The following is a 26,279-nucleotide window of genomic DNA, read 5'->3' as shown; positions in this document are numbered from 1 at the left end:
AGACTAAATAAAACTAAATAAAATAAAATAAAAAAATAATAAAATAAAAGAAATTAAAATAAACAAAACACAAGAATAAAATAAAATAAAATACAATAAAACAAAATAAAATAAAAATAAAAAAATAAAAAATAAATTCAAATAAAATAAAATACAATAAAATAAACAAAACATAAACAAATTCAAATAAAATAAAAACATAAAATACAATACAATAAACAAACAAAACAAAAGGTGCAATGATGTTTTGTTTTTTTGGGGTTTTTTTTTTTTTTTTTTAAGGAGGACTGTCCGTCCTCGAGCAAGGTGCGTAGTTGCTTCCTAACCACAGTGCAAAAAAAGGGTTCTCCATTTTTTTTTTTTTTATGTCCTACAACATTTAGAGACCTTGGACACGTTTGGTCTAACAGCTTCACAGAAGAAAGGCAAACATGGCCAAAAAATAAAAAGTCAATAATATGCATAACCCACAAAAATAAAATCAAAATCAAAATTGGGAACATTGGCTTCTAAAACGCCTTCTGGCATGCGAATGTGAACATTTTGTTACATTTGTCAGACGTACGCATTTATTGTTGCGGAGGCGTTTTTTTTTTTTTTTTCCATTTAAATCAGAGGTCCCCAACCCGCGGGCCGCGGACCGGTACGGGTCCGTGGCTCATTTGGTACCGGGCCGCGCAGAAAGAATAAATAATTGACATCATTTCTGTTTTATTTATGATCTGAGTCCGAACTATGTTTTATGTTGAAAAATGAAAAATGACCCGATTACATCCATCGGTGACTTACTCTTGACGCATGTCAAAACGCTTGTCTCGGTCACGTGATACATACCGCTAAAATTAGCCCACCGTTAGCTAGCAAAATGAGTTAAAAAAATGTTGTCTGACATTAAACCGGTCCATGGCGCAAAAAAAGGTTGGGGACCACTGATTTAAAGGACAAGCGACACCATTTTTTTGGTTCCTAACTTTGCTAACGTTTTATAGCATTTCAAATAGCCAAAACGCGCAGGCTGATATTTTTCGTCAAACGAAAAACACCAATAAAAATGTCTCCCAAAAACGGCTACAAAATGCACTTGGAAATGGCGAGATTCAGGAAGTCCCGCCCCCTTGTTTCGTGACGTCACGTCAGGAAAATCCTTCACAAACTGCCTTGCTCCAGAATCAAAACAATGGCTTCAGATTGGGAGAAGATGCTTTCTTGTTACTCATCCAGTTATGAATATGATTCAAATAGTTCTGAAGAGGAAAGCATACATGTTTGGAATCGATTAAAGGAGTCCTTCCGGATCAATTCCAGCTGTCTGGACTCCAATGTCGGATCCCAGAAATTGCACAAGATGGCGCTGTTGGAAATGGGCCGATTTGTCTGCTGGGAATTTGTGTCAGCGAATATCAAATGGTAGTCGTGGTGCAACACACAATGATTCACCATCGCATTATTTATGTGTTTTCCTTCTAATTTCGCCATCAACACGAAGTTTTCAGACCAAACAAAATACCCAGAATGCATTGTGTGTCGCTTTCTCGGTCAGTGGGTGGTCCTTTCGTGACGTCATGTACGGACTCGTCACCAACTGGAAAACAAGACTTCCTGAATATTCAGTGCGGGTCTTAAAATGTGAAATATAGCTATATGCGGTGAAATCTTTGTCAAATGCGCTCAGTAGAAGTCATTCTACAAATGATGGATGCAACTTGGTGTCGGTTGTCCTTTAAAGACATAATAAGGAGACCGCAGGAGTCACAGAAAGGAATTTGAGCCCGTGTCCATTCATCAAACGTTGCAAAATAATTTTTTTGTGCATGTGGGTGCGTGCATATTATATCATCTCATAAAAAGAGGGGAAGGGGGGCATTATTTGCTCTCCAAGAGTGTTACAAAGGTAAGCTACATAATTGGGTGGGAGGGCCGCAAATGGAGGGTGGGGGGTGAAAGTGGGGGTGCATGCTGGTGCTTCAGTCAAAAATATCAAAGCAAAAGGTTGGCAGCACATGTGAGGTTTTTTTTCTCTTTGGTCGCTTTGGATGAAGTAAGGTGCAGCTTTGGTGGGGGGGGGGCAAAAATGAGGGCAGGGGAAGTGGGCATTTGAAAGCTTGGGGTTGGGGGTGTGTACAAAAAGAAAACAATATATAAGACAGGATTGCCCTCATGTCCTTTAAAACGGAGCTTTGGAAAATGGGGCTCACTCAATTATTTTGTTGGAAAAATGTGAAAAGAAACACATTTTCGGAAAAGTCACACGGATTGAAATGATAAAACGACAAAAATTCTATTTGAGATATTTGGATGCATTTCTAAAATAAATTGTGTCGCTGAATATATCTATATACAAGTAACATCCGACGTACGACCGAGTTCCGTTCCGACCAAAACGGTCGTAAGTCAAAATGGTCTCAAGTTGAAATCCATTCAAAATGTCGAATCGAGACTCGGAGGCTAAATGACTGGTAAACTTCCCCGCTCGGGTGCCATCACTCGGTCGATTGTTGCGCGAGAGTGAGATGCTAGCTGGCCGGCCAAAATTGTCGTACGCGTTGCCGGCTTGCTAGCGCTTTGCGGTGCCAGGCGTAGAATTAAAATTTATAAAAAATACTACTTACCACCTGGAGGTCATGGTGGTAAGTACAGGTGGTCAAAAGTCAAGCTGGTCGTAAGTCGGATGTTACCTGTATTCCTGTTATAACTTCCATTTTTTGGTGTTAGCTTAACGTTCTCTATGTACCCTTCCTCCCCCACCCCGTTAGGAGGTTAATATATATTTACAAGTAACATCCGACTTACGACTGGCTCAACTTACAAGCGCCCGTACTTACGACCATGACCTCCAGACACAATGTTTGATTTTTTTTTTATTCTACGCCTGGCACCGCAATGCGCTAGCATGCCGGCAACGCGGCATGCCAGTATCTCACTCTCGCGCAGCAATCGACTGTGTGATGGCGCCAGAGGGGCGGAGTTTGCGTGTCATTTTGCCTTCCAAATCTCTATTCGACATTTTGAATGGATTTCTACTTACGACCATTTCGACTTACGACCGCTTGGTCGGAACGGAACTCGGTCCCAAGTCAGATGTTACCTGTATATGACTATTTTTCTCAGCAACAAAATGTTATATTTAATCTCACAGTACATCCTCCTCCCTGCAAAAATAACATAAAAATCTGAATTTAGGATGGTTACATTCAGATTTTTTTTTCCTTATTAAAACAATGATTAAAAACATCTGAATTAAAACGTATTATTAGGATACGTTTTCTCTTGTCGCAAATCTGAATTTTCCCTGGCTCGAAAACAAACTTCCTTTTCCCCAAAGCATGTTTTTGTAACATTACAATAAAAAAAAATGGTGATAATATATTCAAATTAGGTATTGGAACAAATATTGAGTTTTAAAAGGAAATGTATTCAAATTTTTATTACGACGGGAAAAATATTTGAGCTCGTGTGGCCTTTTTAGGTACACACGGAAGCCACGTTTAACTATTTGGACGATGATTGGGGAGGGACGGAAACATTCCTCCCTTTGACCAATCAAGTTGAAGAACTTCTAATTTCCAACCCCCACCGACCACTACGGGGATCTAACAAACACAGTGCAATATCTATTGCTAGGCACAATGGGGTACGAGTACAGCGCATGGCGGGGCTTTTCCAAGAGCAGCATTCACCCAGACGGGGACATCCAAAGGGCTGGCTTGGTTTTTTTTTTTTTTTAGAGGGCCACCTGACGGGGAGGCTCCTTGTGCTGACCGTCGGGACCCCCGCTGGCCGCCAGGATCCTCTGCACGAAGTCTTTGGTCCGCCCGGCGACCAGAGGACCTGCGGTTGCCATGGCGATAAAGCCGGTACAAGGTACGTTTACATGCGGTCCGGGCCCCAACCGTGAGGAGGTTGCAAATCTCAAAATGGCCGATACAGAGTTGTTGTTTATCTGTTTTGTTTTGTTTTGATGTTCTCTGCGGTGAAAAACCTTCTTCAAATTATTTATTTATCTTTTTTTTTTTTACGTGAATGCAATGTCCCAAATGAAAAAAACATTGATTATAAATTAATAAAAAATTCTATATATACAAATTAATAAAAAATTATATATAATATTTTTTTTCTCTGTGAAATCTAAAATATTTTGTAGATGACGAAAATAATGACAGCAAATAAACACGCGAGAATTCTGAGCAGAACTTGGCATGTTTTTCTCACCAGTGGATTGAGAGAGGATGTCCTCCAGGCGCCGCGTCATTCCTGGCTCGGCCGTGTCGTCTTCCTCGCCGCTTTCCACCTTTTGCCGGATCAGCTCTTTGATGCGCAGCAGTGCCCCCAGGAGGTTCTCTAGGGTCATTGCAGCCACATGAAGATGGAGAGAAAGCGCCAAATGCATGTCACGTCATTGGGAAATAAACGTGAAATGAAATTGTTTCCACAAAAAAATACCCTAAAAAAATAATGTTATTTACATTAAAAAGATATTATTATTCATCATTTAATTTGTGGTATTATTGTTCTGTGTATTGTTCTTTTAATTGTAAAGTGTCCTTAGGTGTTCAGAAAGGCACTTGTCAATTAAATGTATTATTATTATTAATATAATAATAATAATACTTATTATTATTACTATACTTTCCAAAAGGTAAGATAATAATGAAGTTATCATTATTAAAAAAAAATGTAACAAATCATATTTCCTAAAGGGAAGGAAATAATCTCAAGAAAAAATGATGTGGTTTTACTTTGAAATAAAAAAAAAGTTTTTTTTTGTTTTTTTTTTTTTAATATTTCCAAACTGAATATGCCGATGGTTTGATTTTTTTAAATGAAATGTCATAAAATAAATGAATGTAACAATAAATAAACACGACGTGATGTGGATTACATCTATTATATATACAGTAAAGTCTCGTTATATCGATAGTACTGCTTATTACGATACTCAAGGAGAAATATCTATATCTATATCTATATATATATATATATATATATATATATATATATATATAGAGTGAGTTTTTACTGTGAATATTTGATTGAAAATTTTTTGTGAGCCGGCCGTCGCTTTTGCTTCTCACCCCCCTCAGGCCCCCCATCTCCACACCACTAACGACATTCCGCTCATTCCTGTTTGCTTTGCCAAGGATTTAGTGGCTCGACAAACTTCACGGGAAACACACACACACACACACACACACACACACACACACACACACACACACACACACACACACACACACACACACACACACACACACACACACACACACACACACACACACGCGCGCGCACACACACACACGCACGCACGCACGCACGCACGCACACACACACACACACACACACACACACACACACACTTTATACCACCGAGTCATAAAAAAAAGTCGCATTTTTTTTTAAACGCTTTCATCAGATTGTGACTTTTATAAAGTTCTTCAGAAAAACCACTTCATTGTCAGGAATTACCTCTTACGAAATACAGTGATACCTTGGCTTACGAACTTAATTGGTTCCCAGACAGAGCGTGGAAGGCGAAAAGTGTGTATCCCAAAAATTAATTTCCCATAGGAAACCATTAAAATGTGAATAATCCGTTCCCAGGTCCCCATTAAACATCATTTTCTATTTTTTGAAGCCTTAAAACTACACAAAATAGACCTTATTTTATGTCTAATAAATGTGCTATGGTATTATAATTAAAGAAATCAACAGTACAGTATAATAAAGTGGTTTTATTTACCTTTGTGATGGTCCTTGATGGCTTGATGGAATGGAGTGGCGGGTTCGTAAACCGAGGTATTTGCATCAATATGGAGTTTTTTTTTAATGGGAGAACTGACCATACTCCTGGTTGAGCCCCCACAGTTTAATCTTGTTGGCCTCATGCTGCGCCTTCTTCTTCAGACGACAGGCCCTGCAATGTGGCGCAAGACACAAACGAGAGAGAAAAAGGTTAGTCAACAATCTGAAAACACCTAGACGAGAGGAAAAAAAAAAACGCAAAAATACCAGGCGCACGAAGGAATGATACGATTTGGGAGCTGCCACTCATCAGGCCGGATATTAATAATAATAATAATAATACTAATAATAATAATAATCAAAACTCTCAAGGTCACTTTACAGTCGCAGGATACAGATAGCTAGATAGCCAGATATCCAGCCAGCCAGCCAGACAGCTAGCCAGTTAGATAGCTAATATATAGCCAACTAGATAGCCAACAAGACAGATAATAGATAGCAAATAGATAGATAGCTAGATAGCAAATAGATAGCCAGCTACGTAGCTAGCTAGATAGCCATCCAGCCAGATAGCTAGCCAGATAGCTAGTTAATAGCCAACTAGATAGCTAATATGTAGCCAGCTAGACAGCCAGCAGGTAGCAAATAGCTAGCTAGCTAGGTAAATACAGTGATACCTTGGCTTACAAACTTAATTGGTTCCCAGAGTTTGTAAGGTGAAAAGTGTGTATCCCAAACATTAATTTCCCATAGGAAATAATAATAATAAATGTCATTTCTAAGCGCCTTTCAAAACTCAAGGTCACTTTACAGTCTGTTGGTGAGCAGCAGCAGCCTACACGAGCCAGCGTTCACTCAACCCGGAAGTAACTCAAATAGAACCATTAACATGAGAATAATCCATTCCCAGGTCCCCATAAAACATAATTTTCTACTAAATAAGCCTTAAAACTACACAAAATATACCCTATTGTATGTATAATAAACGTGCTATGGTATTGTAATTAAAGAAATAAACTACAGTATAACAAGAACTGACTGCCTCACCACGTCGAATTACACTATGAATCCCTGTACGACATTTATAGTTCTCGAACAATCCGTTACTAGCCTATTATTGACGTTTACATTGGACAATTTGAAACTCGGGTTTTAGCAACTTTAGCAAGCATCGTGGCACTTGATTGCTTTTGCATGCCGAATAAAATGATGTGGTGGGCCAGATTTGGCCCCCGGGCCTTGACTTTGACACCTGTGCTCTACATCATAGTTTGAATTCCCGAATAAATTTGTGAATGGCAGTGAGAGCAGATGTGGGCTCCGGTTTCTGGGTCCGGATCCCCCCCGCGGTGACAGACACTCAAAAAAGCCAAGCGGCAAACTTTTCCACACACTGGAAAAAGGCTCTGGAGAGCATTTTTCTGCTTGTCATGATGACAGCCCCCCCCCCACCAGTGTCTGAACTCCACCTGACCTTCTCCCCCGCATCCTGTGCGTCTGAGTCACCGTGACTTTAGCAAAAAGGCCTATGAAGAAAACCATTGTTGTTTTTTTTTTTTGGTGTGTAGTCAAAGTGGCGTTGAGGTTTGTTTTCCTTTTTATATGTTTTTTTGTCAGACACTCCCCTACTTACAACAATTTATTTTTCAGCACAAACCAATGCAGGTTACTTATAAAAGCCTTAAAAAGGACAACCAAGACTATTTTTTTGTTTCCTAACTGACATCAGAAAAACGTTGATAGCGTCTAAAATAGCCAAAACACGCAGGCTGATATTTTTAGTCAAATGCAAAACAACAATAAAAATGACTTCAAGTCCCCCAAAACTGTCACAAAATGAGTTCAGAACTGGGGAGATTCAGGAAGTCCCGCCCCCCCTTGTTCGTGACGTCACGCCCGGATACTCCTTCACAAACAGCCTTGCTCCAGAATCAAAACAATGGCTTCAGAGACTTCAGATTCGGAAAACATGTTTTCTTTTTACTCATCCAGTTATGAATATGATTCAAATAGTTCTGAAGAGGAAAGCATAAATGTTTGGAATCGATTAAAGAAGTCCTTCGGTATCAATTCGAGCCGTCTGGACTCCAATGTAGCGTCCCAGAAAACGCACAAGATGGCGCCCAAGCTCATCATCACAGATCATCACGAAGTTTTCAGACCAAACAAAGTACCCAAAATGCATTGTGTGTCGCTTGTCGGTTGTCCTTTAAACATACATTCCATACAAAACAACTTAAGAACGAATTCACCTTACAAACAACCTTTCGGAACATATTTCGTTGGTAAGTTGGGGAGCGTGTGTACTTTTAACGCTGGAAGGCGGTTAGGGTTCCGAATCGTTACCTGGACGCTAGCTTGTTCTTCTCCTTGCGCAACCTGGCCCTGGCGATGGCGGGGAGGTCATTGACGGGCCCCACGCTGTCGATGGCGGCGTTGAGCTTCTGCAGCTGCTCGCCGATGTTGTGCAGCTTCTGCGGGTTAGGAGTCAAGTCGCTGGCGTCCGTCTTGCGGGCCTTGCGGCGCCCTTTCTTGCCTGAAAGCGAGAAGAAACGTCACAAAGATTTCAGGATGGAGGATATTTTAATACAGTGATACCTCGGGTTACGAACGCCTTGGCTTATGAACTTTGCGGTTTACAAACGTTAAATTTACCTTGGCATACAAACTATTTTTCGGGATACACACTATGAGTGATGTGTCGTTCGCGAACGAGCCCGTTCTCACAACAAAATGGCAGCCGACTGTTTTTGTTCTCTATTCCCCGCCCCCAGTATTCGGTTAAAGCCACATGATTGTTCAAGAACGCAGCAGTGAGGGGAGGTGGTTAAAAAACGACAGAGAGATAGTGACAAAATGGATAGAAAACAGTGACATTTGGACTCGTTTCAACTTTGATAGTTCAAAGGCAGAATGTAGAGTGCAAGGTTAAAATATCCCATCAATCAGGCTCCACAAATAACCCGCAAAAGCCATCTGAACACTTGATGCCAAATGCGATCAAGCCAGCTCAACAGAACACAATTGATGAGGAACAAGGTAAAATGATGGCAGAGAAAGCACCTACCAGAGATCATTCCTCAAGATGGGGATAGAAGAAGGTTACATTCCTCATCAAGTGTTTAATGCTGATGAAAGCGGCCGCTCCATTCCATCAAGCCATCAACGACCATCACAAAGGTCAATAAAACAACTTTGTTATACGGTACAGTTTATTTCTTTCATTATAATACCATAGCACATTTATTATCTATAAAATATGGTATATTTTGTGTAGTTTTAAGGCTAAAAAAATAAAAAAAAATATGTTTCATGGGGACCTGGGAACGGATTATTCTCATTTTAATGGTTTCCTATGGGAAATTAATTTTTGGGATACACACTTTTCACCTGACACACTGTCTTGGAACCAATTAAGTTTGTAAGCCAAGGTATCACTGTACTTCCGGGTTGAGTGAACGCTGGCGCGTGTGGCAACCGCTGCTCACCAACAGAAAAATCCTGTGACTGTAAAGTGACCTTGAGAGTTTTGAAAGGCGCTTAGAAATAACATTTATTATTATTATTATTATTATTATTATTATTATTATTAAAGGCTAATGTAATGTAATCTTTCCCAAAAATATCTATCATGTATGCATGCGGGTGTGCCATGCAGCGACCTTGCCGTCGATACAAGGTGCTGGGCAGCGTGCTGGAGCTCCACGACAGCGACCAATCGCCGCCGCCTCCTCCTCCTCCTCCTCCCGTTTTCTTCTTGACGCTGGACTCGCGGGAACGCCGATATTCCCAAAAGCAGCGGCGCTTGGACGGCCGCTCGCCCGCTGGCCTCGCCGGCCTCCGCCTCTGCCGGGAAAAGAGCACCGAAAATGCTGAGTAACAAATTCGAGAAAGTTGTTTTTTTGAGTGTCGAAAAATGCCGTGCGTCGTGATTAAAAAAAAAACAATGCATAAAACATGCATGTACAGTGATACCTTGGCTTACAAACTTAATTGGTGAGTGTGTAAGGCCTTAAGTGTGTATCCCAAAAATTTATTTCCCATAGGAAACCATTCAAATGACAATAATCCGTTCCCAGGTCCCCAAAAAACATCATTTTCTACTTTCTGATTTTCTCAGCCTTAAAACTACACATTATTTATTTATTTGTTTGTGTATTTATTCGTGTATTTATTCGTGTATTCATTCATTTGTGTATTTATCTGTGTATTTATTCATGTATTTATTCATATATTTATTCGTGTATTTACTCGTGTATTTATTCATTTATTGTGGAATTATTTGTGTATTCATTCATTCATTCGTGTATTTATTTATTCGTGTATTTATTTATTCGTGTATTCACTCGTGTATTTACTCGTGTATTTATTTATTTATTGTGTAATTATTGGTGTATTCATTGGTGTATTCATTCATTCATTCGTGTATTCATTCATTCATTCGTGTATATTTTATTATTTATTTGTGTATTTATTTATTCATGTATTCACTCATTTATTTATTTATTGTGTATCCAAAAAATAGTTCATATGCCAAGGTACAATTTTCATAAATGTTAACGTTCGTAAACGGAAAAGTTGGTAAGCCAAAGGGCTTCGTAAACCGAGGTATGACTGTACATTTATGCTTTGCAATCGTACGTGTGTCTAGCATGTTTTTTTTTTCCTCCCCATTGGATGTTTTGTGGCTTTTGTTCGGCTGGATTGAGATGTTTGTTGGTGTGACTTTGGTTTCCTTCTGGGAAGTGACTGGACTGGATCTTGTGGATGTTGTCCGGGAAGACATACGACGTGGTTTGAGGTCTGGAAGGGACATCAAAAAAAAAACTTACCGCATTCCGTTTCGGATGAGCTGGAGAGTTCGGCTGCCGTCTCCTCATCTTCTTCTTCTTCTTCTTCCTCATCCTCGTCCTCGTCATCCTCCTCGTTTGGTTTGCGTCCTCCGTCTTCCTGTTCCTGCGCCGCCTCCTCCCGCTGCGGTTGCGGTTGCGCCTCCTCCTGCAGGCCGTGAGTGACGGACGCTTCTCCTCCCTGACTGAGGGAGTAGTTGTGCTCCTCGCTGCAGTGCTCCAGCTGCAAAGCTGATGACGGGGGCTCCTTGTGGTGGTCCTCCTTCGTCGGCGCCTGAGGCGGGACTATGGCCTGCTACCCCCACCCCCCCAAAAAAATAATATTTTTTTGTATTACTATGATTAAAAATAATAAAATAAATTAATAAAATAAATTAATAAAATAATAATAAAATACATGAATAAATGAACTTGTAAAACAAATATGAATAAAAATAAAAAAAACACACAAATAAAATAAATAAACTGCTACTCATAATAATAAAGAACACAAAAAATGTTACAAAATAAATAAACTAACACTAGAACTAATAATTAATAATAATAATAATAATAACAAAAACAATAACAGCAATAGCAATAACAATAACAACAACAATAATAATAATAATAAAGATAATGATAACATACAAAATGAACTTGTACAAGAAATAAGAATAAAAATAATAAAACACACAAATAAAATAAACTACTACGCATAGTAATAATAAAATACACAAAGAAAATGCTAAAAATAAACTTACACTCGAACTAATACTACTAATAATAATACCCAATAATAATAACAAAAAGCTAAATAAATTCTAATCTTCTCCAAAGTATGTTTGAAAAAAAATTCAACATAAATAAATCTGCCATTTGACCATTTTGGTCTCAACAACCTCTGCATACGCGACCAAAAGGGTGAAATGCTAGCGGGATACAAATTGTAAAAACTTTATCAAAATCAATTACACACTGACAAGCTAGCTAATCAATGACTGTATTACAAATATTGGTTCGTTGCAAGTCCCACAGAGTCTTTAAATTAGTGCACCAAACATCACGCGAGTCAAGCCGACTTGTCGATAAATTTTAGAGAGGTCAAGTCATGATTTGGCTCGGAAAAAAAAAGAAGAATTCTCAAATTTTACAAATGTCAAACTCAAGTGTGGGTTTTTTTTTTTGGGGGGGGGTAAGTTTTGAGCGGCGTCTCACCTGTGACGTGTACACCTCGACATCCTTCTCCTTCCTGACACCCGCGTCTTGTCCTCGTCCCGCAAGGGCGAGCGGCTCGTCTTTGGTCTTGTCCTCCTCTCGGCTCCGCCCCCATCGTCCCATCAGCACGGCGTCCTCGGAGGCCACGCCCAGACCCAACTTGGCGTAGCGAGACATCTCGTCCAGAGACGACACGTCCCAGCGTTCGGCGTGCAGATCCTCGCCCAGGCCGCCGTCGTCCACGAGGTCGCTGAGCAGCTCGAAAGGCCGTTGGCGGGGCGACGCCGGGGAACCCAGCATCAGGAGAACGCTCTGCGCGCGGGGCGGCGGGGGATAAAGAAAATAGAAAAAAAAAAGACAAAAAAGAATTCGAGAAAAAGAAAGAAAAAAAAAGAAAACAAGAAAGAAAGAAAAAAGAGAAAACAAGAAAAAAATATGAATAAAAAAGAAAAAAGAGAAAGAAAACAACAAATAAGAAAGTAATAAAGACGAAAAAGAAAAAAAGAAAAAAGAAAGAAAATAAAAAAAAAAGAAAAAAAGAAAGAAAACAAGAAAAAATAAGAATTAAAAAAAGAGAGAAAAAAGAAAGAAAACACGAGAAAGAAAACAAGAAAAAAAAATAAAAAAGAGAAAGAAAACAAAAAATGAGAAATAAAAAAGAAAAAGAAAAAATAAGAAATAAAAAAAGAAAAGGGAAAAAAAGAAAAAATAAAGAAAACAAGAAAAAGAAAAAACAAAGAAAAGAAGAAACAGGAAGACAAAAGAAAAAAAAGAGAACGAAAGAAAAGACAAAAAGAAAAAAGAAAGAAGGAAAAAAGAAACAATAAACAAAAAGGAAAAAAAAACACAAAAAATAGACAGCAAAAAAAAACAAAAAAGAAACAAATAAAATGAAAACAAGAAAAAAAAGAAAAATGGAAAAAAGCAGGAAAAAAAGAAAAGGATAAAAATCAAAAAGAAAGATAGAAAAATGAAAAAAAAAGAAAGGAGGCAAGAAAGAAGGAAAGAAAAAAAAGGGGGTTTTAGGTAGCGAATGTGGCTTTTGTTTGTCGTCCGGCGGGTGGAGCTGACCTGGTCGTGCTGCGTCCTGCCCCCTTCAGGTGACATGGCCATCGGGTAGTGGCCGACAGGAGCCCGCTGACCCCCGTAGGCCTCGCCAAAAGCAGGCTCCATCCCATTCATACCCGGCTGGTGTCAGTGCGTGGTAAGTCGGGGCAAAAATCATCATCATCATCATCATCATCATCATCATCCCATTTACGAGCGCCTCGAATGACAACCGCCATTGGCTTACCTGAGGCATGCCCGAGGCCTTGGAGGGGGCGGGGTCAGGTCCCAGTCACAAAATTGTCCTCTGCTCGCTGCGACGGCACAAATCGGCACAATCGGGTACGGTCAAACCTTGGCTTACGAACTTAATTGCTTCCCAGACATGTGTGTGTGTGTGTGTGTGAGGCGAAAAGTGTGGATCCCAAAAAATTATTTCCCATTGGAAACCATTCAAATGAGAATAATCCGTTATCAGGGCCCCATAAAACAATTTTCTACTTTTCTAAGCCTTAAAACTACACAAAATTATTTATTTTATGTATTATAAATTTGCTATGGTATTATGAGTAAATAAATTAACCGTACTGTATAATAAATGTCTTCGGTTAAAGCCACGTGATTGGTCAAGAACGCAGCAGTGAGGTGAGGTGGTTTTAAACATTAGAGAGACAAGCAGGACGACAGAGAGAGAGAGAGAGAAGATGGATTTCAACTTTGATAGTTCAAAGGCAGAGAGTAGACTGCAAGGTTAAAATATCCCAGCAATCAGGCTCCACAAATAAGCCGCACAAGCCATCTGTACATTTGATGCAAAAAGCTATCAACCCAGCTAAACAGAACATAATTTATGAGGAACTAGGTAAAATTATCGCAGAGAAACCACCTACAAGGGATCATTCCTCAAGATGGTGGAAGAAGAAGGTTACGTTCCATTCCATAAAGCCATTAACGACCATCACAAAGGTAAGTAAAATGACTTTATTATAGAGCACAGTTTATTTCTTTAATTATAATACCATAGCACATTAATTATACATAAAATAAGGTATATGTTGGGTAGTTTTAAGGCTTATAAAATTAGAAAATGATGTTTTATGGGGACTTGGAAACGGATTATTCTCATTTTAATGGTTTCCTGTGGGAAATTATTTTTTGGGATACACACTTTTCGCCTTACACACACTTTCTGGGAACCAATGCAGTTTGTTAGACAAGGTATCACTGTATTTGGACGCCCTTACCTCCAAATCACAGTCGAGATGGTCAAGAAGTTGACCGTTCTTCACATGACGTAGCCTTTCTTGTTCACTGGGGGAAAAAAATCAAAGATAGGAGAATCAGGAAGTTGCAAACCGGAAGGTCATAACCAAGAAAATGAATCGACGATTTTTGGCACGAGAGACTGGAGAAACCCCAAATCTTGGCCAACTCAGCTCAAATGCAACTAAAAAGGTTTTAGTCACAGGACAAGTTTTTTTTCTGTGGGTGAGCAGCGGCAGCCACACGCGCTAGCGTTCACTCAACCCGGAATAACTGAAATAGATAGAAAGCTAGCTAGCTTGCTAATAATGTTGTTCATGACAACATTGGGTCTCCAACAGTATACGGCGAATGGGCTGTCGCGAACATTGCCTCTTAACACGAGCTATCGGGCTCCACCCTCCTCATGGTTGGATTCTACCAATCAAATTGCGGCGAACTTGCCAAACAGCGAGATTCCACGGCGAGGTGGTATAATGATAATAGAGAGTGCAGTGATACCTTGGCTTACGAACTTAATTGGTTCTCAGACAGAGTGTGTAAGGCGAAAAGTGTGGATCCCAAAACTTAATTTCCCATAGGAAACCATTAAAATGAGAATAATCCGTTCCCAGGTCCCCATAAAACATCATTTTCTACTAAATAAGCCTTAAAATGAAACAAAATAGACCTTATTTTACGTATAATAAAGGTGCTATGGTATTATAATGAAAGAAATAAACTGTACTGTGTAATAAAGTGGTTTTATTGACCTTTGTGATGGTCGTTGATTGCTTGATGTAATGGAGTGGCCGCTTTCATCAGCATTAAACACTTGATGAGGAACGGAGCCTTCTTCTTTCACCATCTTGATGAATGATCCCTTGTCGGTGCTTTTTCTGCGATAATTTTACCTAGTTCCTCACCAATTGTGTTCTGTTTAGCTGGGTTGAAAGCTTTTTGCATCAAATGGCTTGTGCGGGTTATTTGTGGATTTTTAACCCTGCAGTCTACACTCTGCCTTTGATCTATCAAAGTTGAAATGAGTCAAAATTTCACTGTTTTCTACCCATTTTCTCTCTCTGTCGTCTACCTGTCTCTTTAATGTTTAACCCCACCTCCCCTAACTGCTGCGTTCTTGACCAATCATGTGGCTTTAACCGAAGACTGGGGGCGGGAAATGGAGGACAAAAACAGTCGGCTGCCATTTTCTTGTTAGGAGAACAGGCTCATTCGCGAACGACACATCACTCACTGTGGCGCTGCGTGTGTATCCCGAAAAATAGTTGGTATGCCAAGGTAAAATGTTCATAAATGTAACGTTCGTAAACGGAAAAGTTCGTAAGCCAAGGGGTTTGTAAACCGAGGTATCACTGGAGCTCCTTTCACTTTCTATGAAGAATTTCCCCTCTCTCCACACCTCAACAAGCAGCCTTTTCTTAGCTCAGAGATTTTTTTCAAGAGACCCCCTGCTGCTAAATTCTTTGTCCTGTTAAATTGCTGAGAATGACTTGGGAGTTTATTTACTACACCGATAAGAGTCCATGTTGTTATTATAAATATTTTTCACAACAATTTGAGTTGTGGTGAAAAAATAACATCATCCCTTCACACTCAAATACTACGACAAAACAGCTAATTTACTATATAGGACACTATATGGTGGATTGGGACTAATTCCCAAAATAGATTGCTATTTTGGCAGCCGGAAGAGAACATCACAAATGGCCGCATGAAACAATTTTGATTCCAAAATGGGGGCATAAATACTACTGTGATTTTGGGGCTAATTTTAAATTAGAAACGGCTTCAATTACAACTTGTTTTTGGTCATTTTTGGAAAAATGTTATTTGCACTTGGCTCGGGTTTGGAAACTTATAAATATAGTTATACCTTGGCTTACAAACTTAATTGGTTCCCAGACAGAGTGTGTAAGGCGACAAGTGTGTATCCCAAAAATAATGTTCCCATAGGAAACCATTAAAATGAGAATAATCCATTCCGAGGTCCCCATAAAACATCATTTTCTAATTTTCTAAGCACAAAATATACCTTATTTTATGTAGAATAAATATGCTATGGTATTATAATTAAAGAAATAAACTGCACTGTAAAATAAAGTTGTTTTATTTACCTTTGTAATGATCCCTTGTAGGTGATCTTTCGCTGCAATAATTTTACTGTGTTCCTCATCAATTGTGTTCTGTTTAGCTGGGTTGATAGCTTTTTGCATCAAGTGTACAGATGGCTTGTGCAGGTTATTTGTGGAGCCCGATTGATGGGATATTTTAACCTTGCAGTGTAGACTCTGCCTTTGAACTATCAAAGAAACTAGTTCAAATATACCCGCACAAGCCATCTGTACACTTGATGCAAAAAGCTATCAACCCAGCTAAACAAAACACAATTGGATTGGATTTGCCTTTATTAGTCTCACAGTGGAGAAATTTACATTTCACAGCAGCAAAGTGATGAAAGGAATGAAAGTAGAAAAAAAGAAATAATCAATTGATGAGGAAAAAGGTAAAATGATGGCAGAGAAAGCACCTACAAGGGATCATTCCTCAAGATGGTGAAAGAAGAAGGCTACGTTCCACATCAAGTGTTTAATGCTGATGAAAGCGACCACTCCATTCCATCAAGCCATCAACGACCATCACAAAGGTCAATAAAACCACTTTATTACACAATACAGTTTATTTCTTTCATTATAATACCATAGCACATTTATTATACATGAAATAATGTATATTTTGTGTAGTTTGGAGGCTTAGACAATTAGAAAATGATGTTTTATAGGGACCTGGGAACGGATTATTCTCATTTTAATGGTTTCCTATGGGAAATTATTTTTTGGGATACACACTTTTCACCTTACACACTGTGTCTGGGAACCAATTAAGTTCGTAAGCCAAGGTATCACTGTAATCTTCTTCAAGTCTTACCGAGAAGCAGTCGCCGTGAATGGCGGAGCTGGCAGACAATAAACACGGGCCCGCAGCTGGCACTGCCACCGGATGTCCAACATGAATTGTTTAATACGAAGCATTTGGAGGCACCAAGGCACATTTTTTCGCTTTGGGTTTTTGTTAAACATCAAAAAAACGCGGTTTTAAGTAGTAATAGAAAACAAGGAGACAAAAAAAATGGACGGATTATGTGTCCACCTGCCGTCAAGGCCTCGGAACACAAACACGAACACGACCCTGGCTACAATTTAGCCACCAAAAAAATGCCCTCCCCACGCCTCTTCCAAAAACTAACCACAATTACACTAATAAAACAGCAACATAATATAATGTTTCAAAAGTCACAGAAAAAAGTACTTTCGGTTCAACTTTTAAATAAATAATAAAAGTCGAACTTTCCTTGCGTCCTTTATATCGATTTTCTTCTGTATGCAAACGGGCATTTTTAAAAGTTTAAAATATCCAACGTTTTAATGCTAAAAAGTGAATGTTTGCGTGTTTAAACAGGAGTGGGTGTGTGATATGAGGCAAAGTGGGACTTACCTCTCGGTGTCCTCGAATGTCCCCTTTCGCTGTTTGGCTGGAGTCTGGATAAGAAACAAAAATGTCCGCCTTGATGTGCAGCCCTTTTGCCTGGTGCCTTTTTTGGGGGGGGAGAAGGCCGTGCACATTTATCGCGAGACGGCAGTGGAAGAGTCGACCGTTCTTAGTGGACTTTGCTCGGCTGGGAATTCCTGTTCGGAGCTCGTGGAAGGTTGGCTAGTTGGCGCCGGCTTTAGCTTCGCTGTACGACCGAGCCGCTGGAAGCAGACGGCGGATGTGGAAGTGGTTGGAGTGGAGTGATGTGTCGTTCGCGAATGAGTTGGAACTCTGAAGTGAACGAAGAGAGCCGGAAATGGGAGCCTTTTTTGTCCTCTATTCCCCGGCCCCGGTCTTCGGTCAAAGCCGCGCGTGATTGGTCAAGATCCGTGGTAGAGGAGAGAGGGGAGAATTAAAGACAAAAGAGCCGGATCTTTTTAGTGAGCTGAGCCAAAAGAACCGGCTCTCCGAAAAGAGCCGGAATATCCATTACTTTAGGACTGCCCCCTCCTCCTGCTGTCGTCTTGTCTCCCCCGACCTCCAGTTGTTGGGGGCGGGCGAGAGGGAGCGTGTGAGCCGCGCACCCCCGCGTCGTCGCCGGTTGGAGTCGTCCGTCCCCACTGGCGGACGTGACACAGCAGCGAATCGCTCCGCTCGACTAAAAATGTCATCCTGCGTGTTTTGGCTATTTTAGATGCTACAAAACGTTTTTCGGAGGTCAGTTAGGAAAAAATGTGTCGTTTGTCCTTTCAAGGGAACTATTTTTCGCCTGTAATCGGTTGTTTGTTATACAGGATGGTGGGGGGGGGGGCGAGTGAAGTTCACCGTCAAACAATGATGTCAGCGCCCAAACTTCCTCTGAGGAGTTTCACAATAAAACCACAACAGTTTGAACACTACGGCGTTATTACGACTTGACTTATTGCGCGACTGTTTCCCGTTGTGGTAATTGTCACGCGCTTGTCTAAATTTGGATCACGTGACAGCGGAAGTGGCGTGTGTTTACAAACGCTGAGTTGCCCAGGGGGGCGGGGTGAAGAAACCGCATTTAAGGACATTGAGCAGCAGATGTGAACCCGTTGAACCCGAGGTCTCCTCAAGACACTTGAAGGTGCAAAACCGGCTGTAGGAACCCCAAAATATAGTTTTAAATAACGGAAACAATACCATTTATATAACACTCCTAAAGAATATCATGGATTAATAATAACATTAAAAATAATGGGCAACCTGGGGTAGAAAAATATGCGTGGTATTCTCCCGAGTAATGAATACAGTACATCCATCTATCTAGGGCAGCTCCTACAGGTGCATGCATAAATAAAGATTTCTTTTTTTGGCAAGGTTGAGACATCATGGACTATTTATGAATATTACAGAAGGATTATGTGCATATTGATCCAATTTAAAGGACAACCGACATAGTGTTTAAGGTGAAAAGTGTGTATCCCAAAAATTAATTTCCCATAGGAAACCATTAAAATGAGAATAATCCGTTCCCAGGTCCCCATAAAACATAATTTTCTACTTTCTAATGTTCTAAGCCTGAAAGGACAACCTACACGTCCGAACAAGTTGTGTCCATAATTTGTAAAATGACTTCTACTGAGCGTATTTTACAAAGATTCCACCGCATATAGCTATATCTTACGTTTTGAGACTCGCGCTGAATATTCAGGAAGTCTTGTTTTCGAGTTCATGATGATGCCTGACGTGACGTCCGGAACGCCTCTGACCGAGAAAGCGACACATAATGCATTTTGGGTACTTTGTTTGCTCTGAAAACATCGTGTTGATGGCGAAATTAGAAGCAAAAAACATAATGCGATGGTGAATCGTCGTGTGTTGCACCAAGACTACTATTTGATACTAGTTGACACAAATTCCCAGCAGACAAATCAGCCCATTTCCAACGGATCTTGGGCGCCATCTTGTGCATTTTCTGGGACACCATATTACAATCCAGACGCCTCAAAATGAGACGGAAGGACTTCTGTAATCGATTGCAAACATTGATGCTTTCCTCTTCAGAACTATTTGAATCATATTCATAACTTGAATGAGTAACAAGAAAGCATCTTCTCCCAATCTGAAACCATTGTTTTGATTCTCGAGCAAGGCAAGACGTGCTGGCGTGGTCACGAACAAAGGGGCGGGATTACTTCTATTGTCCTGACTGATTACTTCTATTGTCCTGCCCGAGTATGGGGTCTACGACTGGCCTGATTGCCCCATTTACGACTGGTCTGATTGCCCCATTTTACTGGTTTTTCACCTCATCAGCATAACTAAGCCTATGTTGCCTAAAAAGTTGGTTATAGGAAGGATCCAAATTGAACCTCATCCCACCATGGCGATTTAGTGTAGGGTTTTGCTGTTTTATGAAAATAGCTTCTTTTACTCCCCTGTCAAACAATCTATTTTCTTTCTGGAGACAAATGACATTTTTAATCTGGCGTGGATCGTATTAAACTGCAAATCCATTGTACAGCTGCGTACATTCAAAACTGTTGAATTTGGCACCAGGGAATTGTGAGAACACGAGTTATTGTTTTATTCTCTCACACATAATCACAGAAACATAAATAATCCAAGGTCACAATGACAATTAGAGCCGTGACGGACGGATGGACGGACGTGGTTGTTGCCATGGTGACTCCTCACATACACACTCACACACTGACGGGCGGGATTACGAGCGGATATTAAGAGCAGGAGGCATGGGATGTTATCCAAAGTGTTTAGTGGCTGTCAAGCGGAATGTGGAATGCTTACAACCTGGAATGTTTCCATGGTTGGCTCGAAACAAGCCGCAAAAAATCTACGATGTGTGTTTTCCGATGTGTGTTATGACCATTAATTACACTACAGTGATACCTTGGCTTACAAATTTAATTAATTCCCAGACAGAGTGTAAAGCGAAAGGTGTGTATCCCAAAAATTAATTTCCCATAGAAAACCATTAAAATGAGAATAATCCGTTCCCGGGTCCCCATAAAAGACCATTTTCTACTAAATAAGCCTTAAAACTACTACTACTACTACTTTTTTATGTATAATAAATGTGCTATGATATTATAATTAAAGAAATAATAAATAAAATAATAATACTGTATAATAAAGTGATTTTATCGACCTTTATGATGGTCGTTGATAGCTTGATGGAATGAAGTGGCCGCTTTCATCAGCATTAAACACTTGATGAGGAACGTAACCTTCTTCTTTCACCATCTTGAGGAATGCTCCCTTGGAGGTGCTTTCTTTGCCATCATTTTACCTAGTTCCTCATCAATTGTGTTCTGTTTAGCTGGGTTGATATTTTTTTTGCATCAAGTGTACAGATGGTTTGTGCGGGTTATTTGTGGGGCCTGATTGATGGGATATTATCAATAAAGTTGAAACGAGTCCAAATTTCACTGTTTTCGATCCATTTTCTCACTCTCTTTCTGTCGTCTGCCTGTTCTCTTTAATGTTTAAACCCCCCCCCCCAAATGCTGCGTTCTTGACCAATCACGTGGCTTTAACCGATGACCGGGCGCGGGGCGTAGAGGACCAAAACAAGCCGACTGCCATTTTCTTTTAGAACGGGCTCGTCACCAACGACACATCACTCATTGTGTATCCCGAAAAATAGTTTGTATGCCAAGGTAAATTTTTCATAAATTTAACGTTTGTAAACGGAAAAGTTTGTAAGACAAGGCGTTCGTAAACCGAGGTATCACTGGACAATCAAAATGGTTGACTCATTGAGTCTGTCGGGACTTGTTGAGACTTGGGTTCTTTTCGACGGAGGCCAGTACCACAAAAAAAGTGTGGAAAGGGTACAAAGTAATTTGGTCTTTCAAAAGAGTAGCTGTATTTATATGTTGATTTGGATTCTTTTTGGATTTTCTTTGTTTTTTTTTGGGGCTGAAGCATTGAGGTTCAAAGGTACTGGTAAATCAAACACAGTTCAAGGGAGGTGGTGGTAAAGTACATTGAGAGCTTGGTTTGCTTTTTCTTTGGCTTTTAAGGCAAAAAAATAGTTTTTTTTTTTTCATGTACTAACTACATTTCCAAAATGTAACTTTCAATAGAAGGACTGAATATTTATTTTTAGAATGCATTTCAGAAGGCAAGAATTGATACACCACTTTATTTTGGCCAGCCAGCATGTCACACACTCGCACAGCAATTTAATGCGTGACTACACTCAAAACAGTAGTAATACCTTTATTTTTTTTACTTTCTGTTACATCCGGGTTGAGTAAACGCTGACGGGTGTGGCTGCCGCTGCTCGCCCGCAGAAAAAAAATTCCTGTGACTGTTAAGTGTCCTTGAGAGTTTTGAAAGGCGCTTAGAAATGACATGTATTATTATTATCATTATTATTGTTATTATTTCCCAAGGGAACAATTCTAAATGTTAATTTGGTGATGAAAAATATTTTATAATCTGTGTGTTTGTGTGTGTGTGTGTGTGTGTGTGTGTGTGTGTGTGTGTGTGTGTGTGTGTGTGTGTGTGTGTGTGTGTGTGTGTGTGTGTGTGTGTGTGTGTGTCTGTCAAAGGATTCTAAAATCTAGTTTACGTGCATCCTAGTGTGAATCAGTTGAGTGGATCGCCATGGCAACAAGGATAAGGAGGAGGAGTTGTGGGTTCTTTTTTTCTTTCGGGGGATAAAACAGCTACAAACGTTGAGGTCATTACGTCATCTGGACAAAAATAAATATGCGTAAAAAAAAAGGTAAACACTGAAAATGTGCAACTAACACATTACATATTTCAACGTTCATACTGTTGAACACTCAATTTACATCAACTGTACAGTAGTCTTCATCTTACATGTAATTTTGTGTGTGTGTGTGTGTGTGTGTGTGTGTGTGTGTGTGTGTGTGTGTGTGTGTGTGTGTGTGTGTGTGTGTGTGTGTGTGTGTGTGTGTGTGTTTGAATCAGGACGGCCGTCTGAAAGACAAGGAACACAATACTTGTATTATTTAATGTCTAATGGAGCATATTTCCATCATATTTAATATATGCATTGGCATGCATATTATATTTAATGCATGTATGAAGGACGTCTGATAGCGTGGCATATTAACAATATATTAAATGTGTACTAATGTATGTAGGTGCGCAAAATTTAATGTGTCACTAATATGTATCACATTCAACTATTTAATGTCGAATGTGCCACAGAAACATCACATTTAAAGGACAACCGACACCATTATTTTGTTTCCTAACTGACATCAGAAAAACGTTTTATAGCATATAACATACCCATAATAATAATAATAATACATTCTAAGCAGGCTGATATTTTTAGTCAACTGCAAAACACCTATAAAAATGACTTAATGTGTGCCAAAATTTCCACAAAATGAGCTCAGAAATGGCGAGATTCAAAAAGTCCCGCCAGGATACTCCTTCACAAACTGCCTTGCTCCAGAATCAAAACAATGGCTTCAGAGAGTTCAGATTCAGAAAAAAATCCTTTCTTGTAACTCATCCAGTTCTGAATAGGATTCAGATCGTTCTGAAGAGGAAAGCATAAATGTTTGCAATCGATTCAAGAAGTCCTTCCGGATCAAATTCACAAGATGGCGACCAAGCTCCGTTGGAAATGGGCTGATTTGCTTGCTGGGAATTTGTGTCAACTCGTATCAAATAGTAGTCTTGGTGCAACAAACAACGGTTCACCATTGTGTTATGTATGTGTTTTCCTTGTAATTTCGCCATCAACACGATGTTTTCAGACCAAACAAAATACCCAAAATGCATTGTGTGTCGCTTTTTCGGTCATAGGCGTTCCCTCCGTGACGTCACGTCAGGAATCGTCACCAACTGGAAAACAAGACTTCCGGAATATTCAGCGCCAGTCTTATAAGGTAAACTATATGACTTCAAATGACTTCAGTTGAAGCCATTTTACAAATTATGGACACAACTTGTCCGGAGACGTCGGTTGTCCTTCAATGTCTAATGTAACTGAGGTGTCATGTTGAAATATGTGAATGTTGACATATTTCATATGTAACAACTTGATATTTAATATTGTAATGTAGTGACATCATAGTTCAATGAGGCGATTGTTGCGTTCTTGTTGCGTCACCTGTTCTACTCCCAGAAGTAAGTCAGGTACCAAATGGTTTCGTTCTTCAACTGAGGGCCGAAAAGAGGGTTGGTCTGCGCCAGGATGGCTATTAACCAGCTGGGGGGAAACACACTGTTAGTAAAGATGTCTTTATCCAATGATGCCACTGCTCACCCGCACACAAAAAAGATCCCGTGACTGTAAAGTGTCCTTGAGAGTTTTGAAAGCCGCTTAGAAATTAAATGTATTATTTTTATTATCATTATTCCTATTATTATTGTTATTATTATTATTGTTGTTATTATTATTATTATTATTATTACTATTATTATTATAACTATTACTATTACTACTATTATTATATTACTATTATTACTACTAGTACTACTACGACTAATACTACTACTACTATTATTACTATTACTATTATTACTACTAGTACTACTACGACTAATACTACTACTACTATTATTACTACTACTATATCATTATTATTACTACTACTATTATCACTACTATTATTACTACTACTATTATTACTACTATTATTATTCCTACTATTACTGTTATTATTATTACTATTATTATTTTTTTTTTTACTACTACTACTACTATTACTACTATTATTACTACTACTATTATTACTGCTATTGCCTCTACTACTACTATTATTATTATTATCATCTTCTTTTCCTTTCGGCTTTTCCCTACAAGGGGTCGCCACAGCAAATCAGTGTCCTCCATCTTTAGAGGTATGATCCACATGTTTGTTTTACTACTACTACGACTAATACTACTACTACTATTATTACTACTATTATTATTCATACTATTACTATTATTATTATTATTGTTATTACTATTTTTGCTACTACTATTATTATTATTATGATTATTATTATTATTATTATTATTGTGAAAGATAACCTCGAAATGCATAATGGGACCTAAAATGTCGACTGAACCAAAAAGGTAACAGCTGTAATGATGGAGTTTGGCGCCCCCCGGTGGTGCATTGTGAAACAGTCAAGACATTGGAAACGCAGTCAGGTTAAAACTGGAAATACATACGTATACCGTGTAATAGAGTACTGCACATGTTTTTGTTGTTGTTGCTTTTGCTGCAAAGTACTCACAAGAGGTAACAGCAGACAGCGGTGAGAATCAAACTGGTGACAATCACCCTGCAAAAGTTCAAAGTCACGTTAAAAGACCAACACGACAACTATGTGGAAATTTTTGGAGGAACTTGCATGTTTGTACCACAAAATTAGTATGAAGACGATTGGTTGTTTGTTTGTTTTTTGAGGTACTTGATACATCGCCCCTCTCTTGTGATTCCATTTTTGGGTCTATGATTCAGCAGGTACGTTAGCGTGAGCTATATTCCACCGCGATTGTTTCTGTCCAGTGAATCGAGCGCACTCTGTACTCGCAGTCGTATATCATTGCATTTTTGTCAAGTATGTAATCTTCTTTTGGTGGGATTTTCCAAGCTAACTGCAGCGGTCATACGTCATATGATGGATGACGTATTACATGTTTCCCTCCATGCTGGTTCTTGACATTTCCGAATACCACGATGAGAAATGAGGGAAAAAATGGATTGAAGCTTACGCTCTTTTTGCTAACACTACAGTAAGTAAGTTGTATATTTATAACAAATAGAAGTGGTAGAATATATATTTGTCTTCATTTGTTTCAAGAAAAAAGAAGCATTAGCATCTATATTTCTAGAGCTGGCCATTTTCTTTCCTAGTATTCAATGACAGCCATGTTGGATTTCTCACGAAAATCTGCCTCCATTCAATCGTTGATATTTGCTCATTTATATTTAGAAACTTTTCTCGTGTTTCTGTTCGTGTTTAAAATTTCAAAAGCTTTCCAATGCTACCTTACTCGTTAAGATCAGCCAAAAAAAAAAAAGAAAGTTGTGATCGTTTAAACTGTAATAAAGAACTCGCTCACATATTGTTATTGTTTTTAACTGTCATTACAGGCAGAAAATCCCCTCATATATGGATAATTTAAAAATCAATTTTTTTAGTATTTGTCATAAATCAATAATATATACATCATTTGATAGCTATTTAAAAGCACTTTATGATGGTATTAGAAAATGTGTGATGAATTGTTATTGAAAAATGTTGTCACATTCCTAGATTATGATTGCACTTTCCCTCTCGCCATCATTGGTACCATCCGGTTGTGAGGTCGCACACGATTAGTTTTGCATTTGAATATTTCATCTTGGTTCGATTAAAAGGGAAATAAATAAGATCTTATATTAGTGTTTATCTGTGATTAAAAGAAAGAGAGACGTAACGTCCTTAGCGTTAGCTCAAGCAACCTACCCGCGATTTGGTCCTTTGGGCACCAAAAATGGTGCCACCACCCCTACCAGCGCCCAAAGGGTAGTGAAGCAGATCATCGGCAGCGCAAGGGAGTGAGACACCATGACTACAATCGGAGGAGGGGAAAAAATATCACAAATTTCAAGAAATATTTGCTGTCATCAGCGGTGAAGCCAAAGAAGCGTCAATGGCTGCCGTTTAGCACGGTTATCACAGTAGTCCCGCCTA

General features: G+C 39.3%; 2 protein-coding genes and 1 long non-coding RNA gene across 3 annotated transcripts in view; 1 reads left to right on the top strand and 2 right to left on the bottom strand.

The window, feature by feature from the left end:
* The window catches only part of LOC148893068 (uncharacterized), a 24,302-nt gene extending 2,144 nt beyond the window's left edge, over positions 1–22,158 (top strand). Inside the window, exon 2 of the long non-coding RNA XR_016116195.1 lies at positions 21,272–22,158. This is a non-coding gene — a long non-coding RNA (uncharacterized LOC148893068). The remainder of the gene's footprint in view (positions 1–21,271) is intronic.
* LOC148893069 (uncharacterized) lies at positions 181–18,369 on the bottom strand. The gene is given in 12 exon segments (XM_089005866.1): positions 181–3,828; positions 4,210–4,338; positions 5,838–5,911; positions 8,086–8,275; positions 9,402–9,574; positions 9,576–9,585; positions 10,572–10,881; positions 11,787–12,098; positions 12,858–12,974; positions 13,081–13,147; positions 14,078–14,144; positions 17,589–18,369. Coding segments are annotated over 10 exon segments (1,431 nt in total). The 5' UTR covers positions 13,090–13,147; positions 14,078–14,144; positions 17,589–18,369; the 3' UTR covers positions 181–3,721.
* On the bottom strand, positions 22,066–26,279 carry atp6v0e2 (ATPase H+ transporting V0 subunit e2). The gene is made up of 4 exons (XM_089005865.1): positions 26,052–26,279; positions 24,834–24,881; positions 23,716–23,814; positions 22,066–22,565 (listed from the first exon to the last, which is right to left on the bottom strand). Exons 1-3 carry the CDS (start codon positions 26,153–26,155, stop codon positions 23,721–23,723), a joined length of 246 nt encoding a protein of 81 aa, XP_088861991.1. The 5' UTR covers positions 26,156–26,279; the 3' UTR covers positions 22,066–22,565; positions 23,716–23,720.

The sequence above is a fragment of the Hippocampus bargibanti genome, linkage group LG10, assembly GCF_051943395.1.
Source record: "Hippocampus bargibanti isolate YZ-2025 linkage group LG10, ASM5194339v1, whole genome shotgun sequence".
Lineage (NCBI taxonomy): Eukaryota > Metazoa > Chordata > Actinopteri > Syngnathiformes > Syngnathidae > Hippocampus > Hippocampus bargibanti.
The sequence above is the reverse complement of the archived record's forward strand: the minus strand, read 5'-3'. Positions and strand labels throughout refer to the sequence as shown.

What these genes read in the sequence shown, in the direction of transcription:
- atp6v0e2 (XM_089005865.1), bottom strand. Translation starts at nt 26,155, where the DNA reads ATGGTGTCTCACTCCCTTGCGCTGCCGATGATCTGCTTCACTACCCTT. An exon ending in CCCAAAGGACCAAATCGCGG is followed by an intron (nt 24,882 to 26,051) that starts GTAGGTTGCTTG and finishes GAACTTTTGCAG; the next exon opens with GGTGATTGTCACCAGTTTGA. An exon ending in GCTGTCTGCTGTTACCTCTT is followed by an intron (nt 23,815 to 24,833) that starts GTGAGTACTTTG and finishes GTTTCCCCCCAG; the next exon opens with CTGGTTAATAGCCATCCTGG.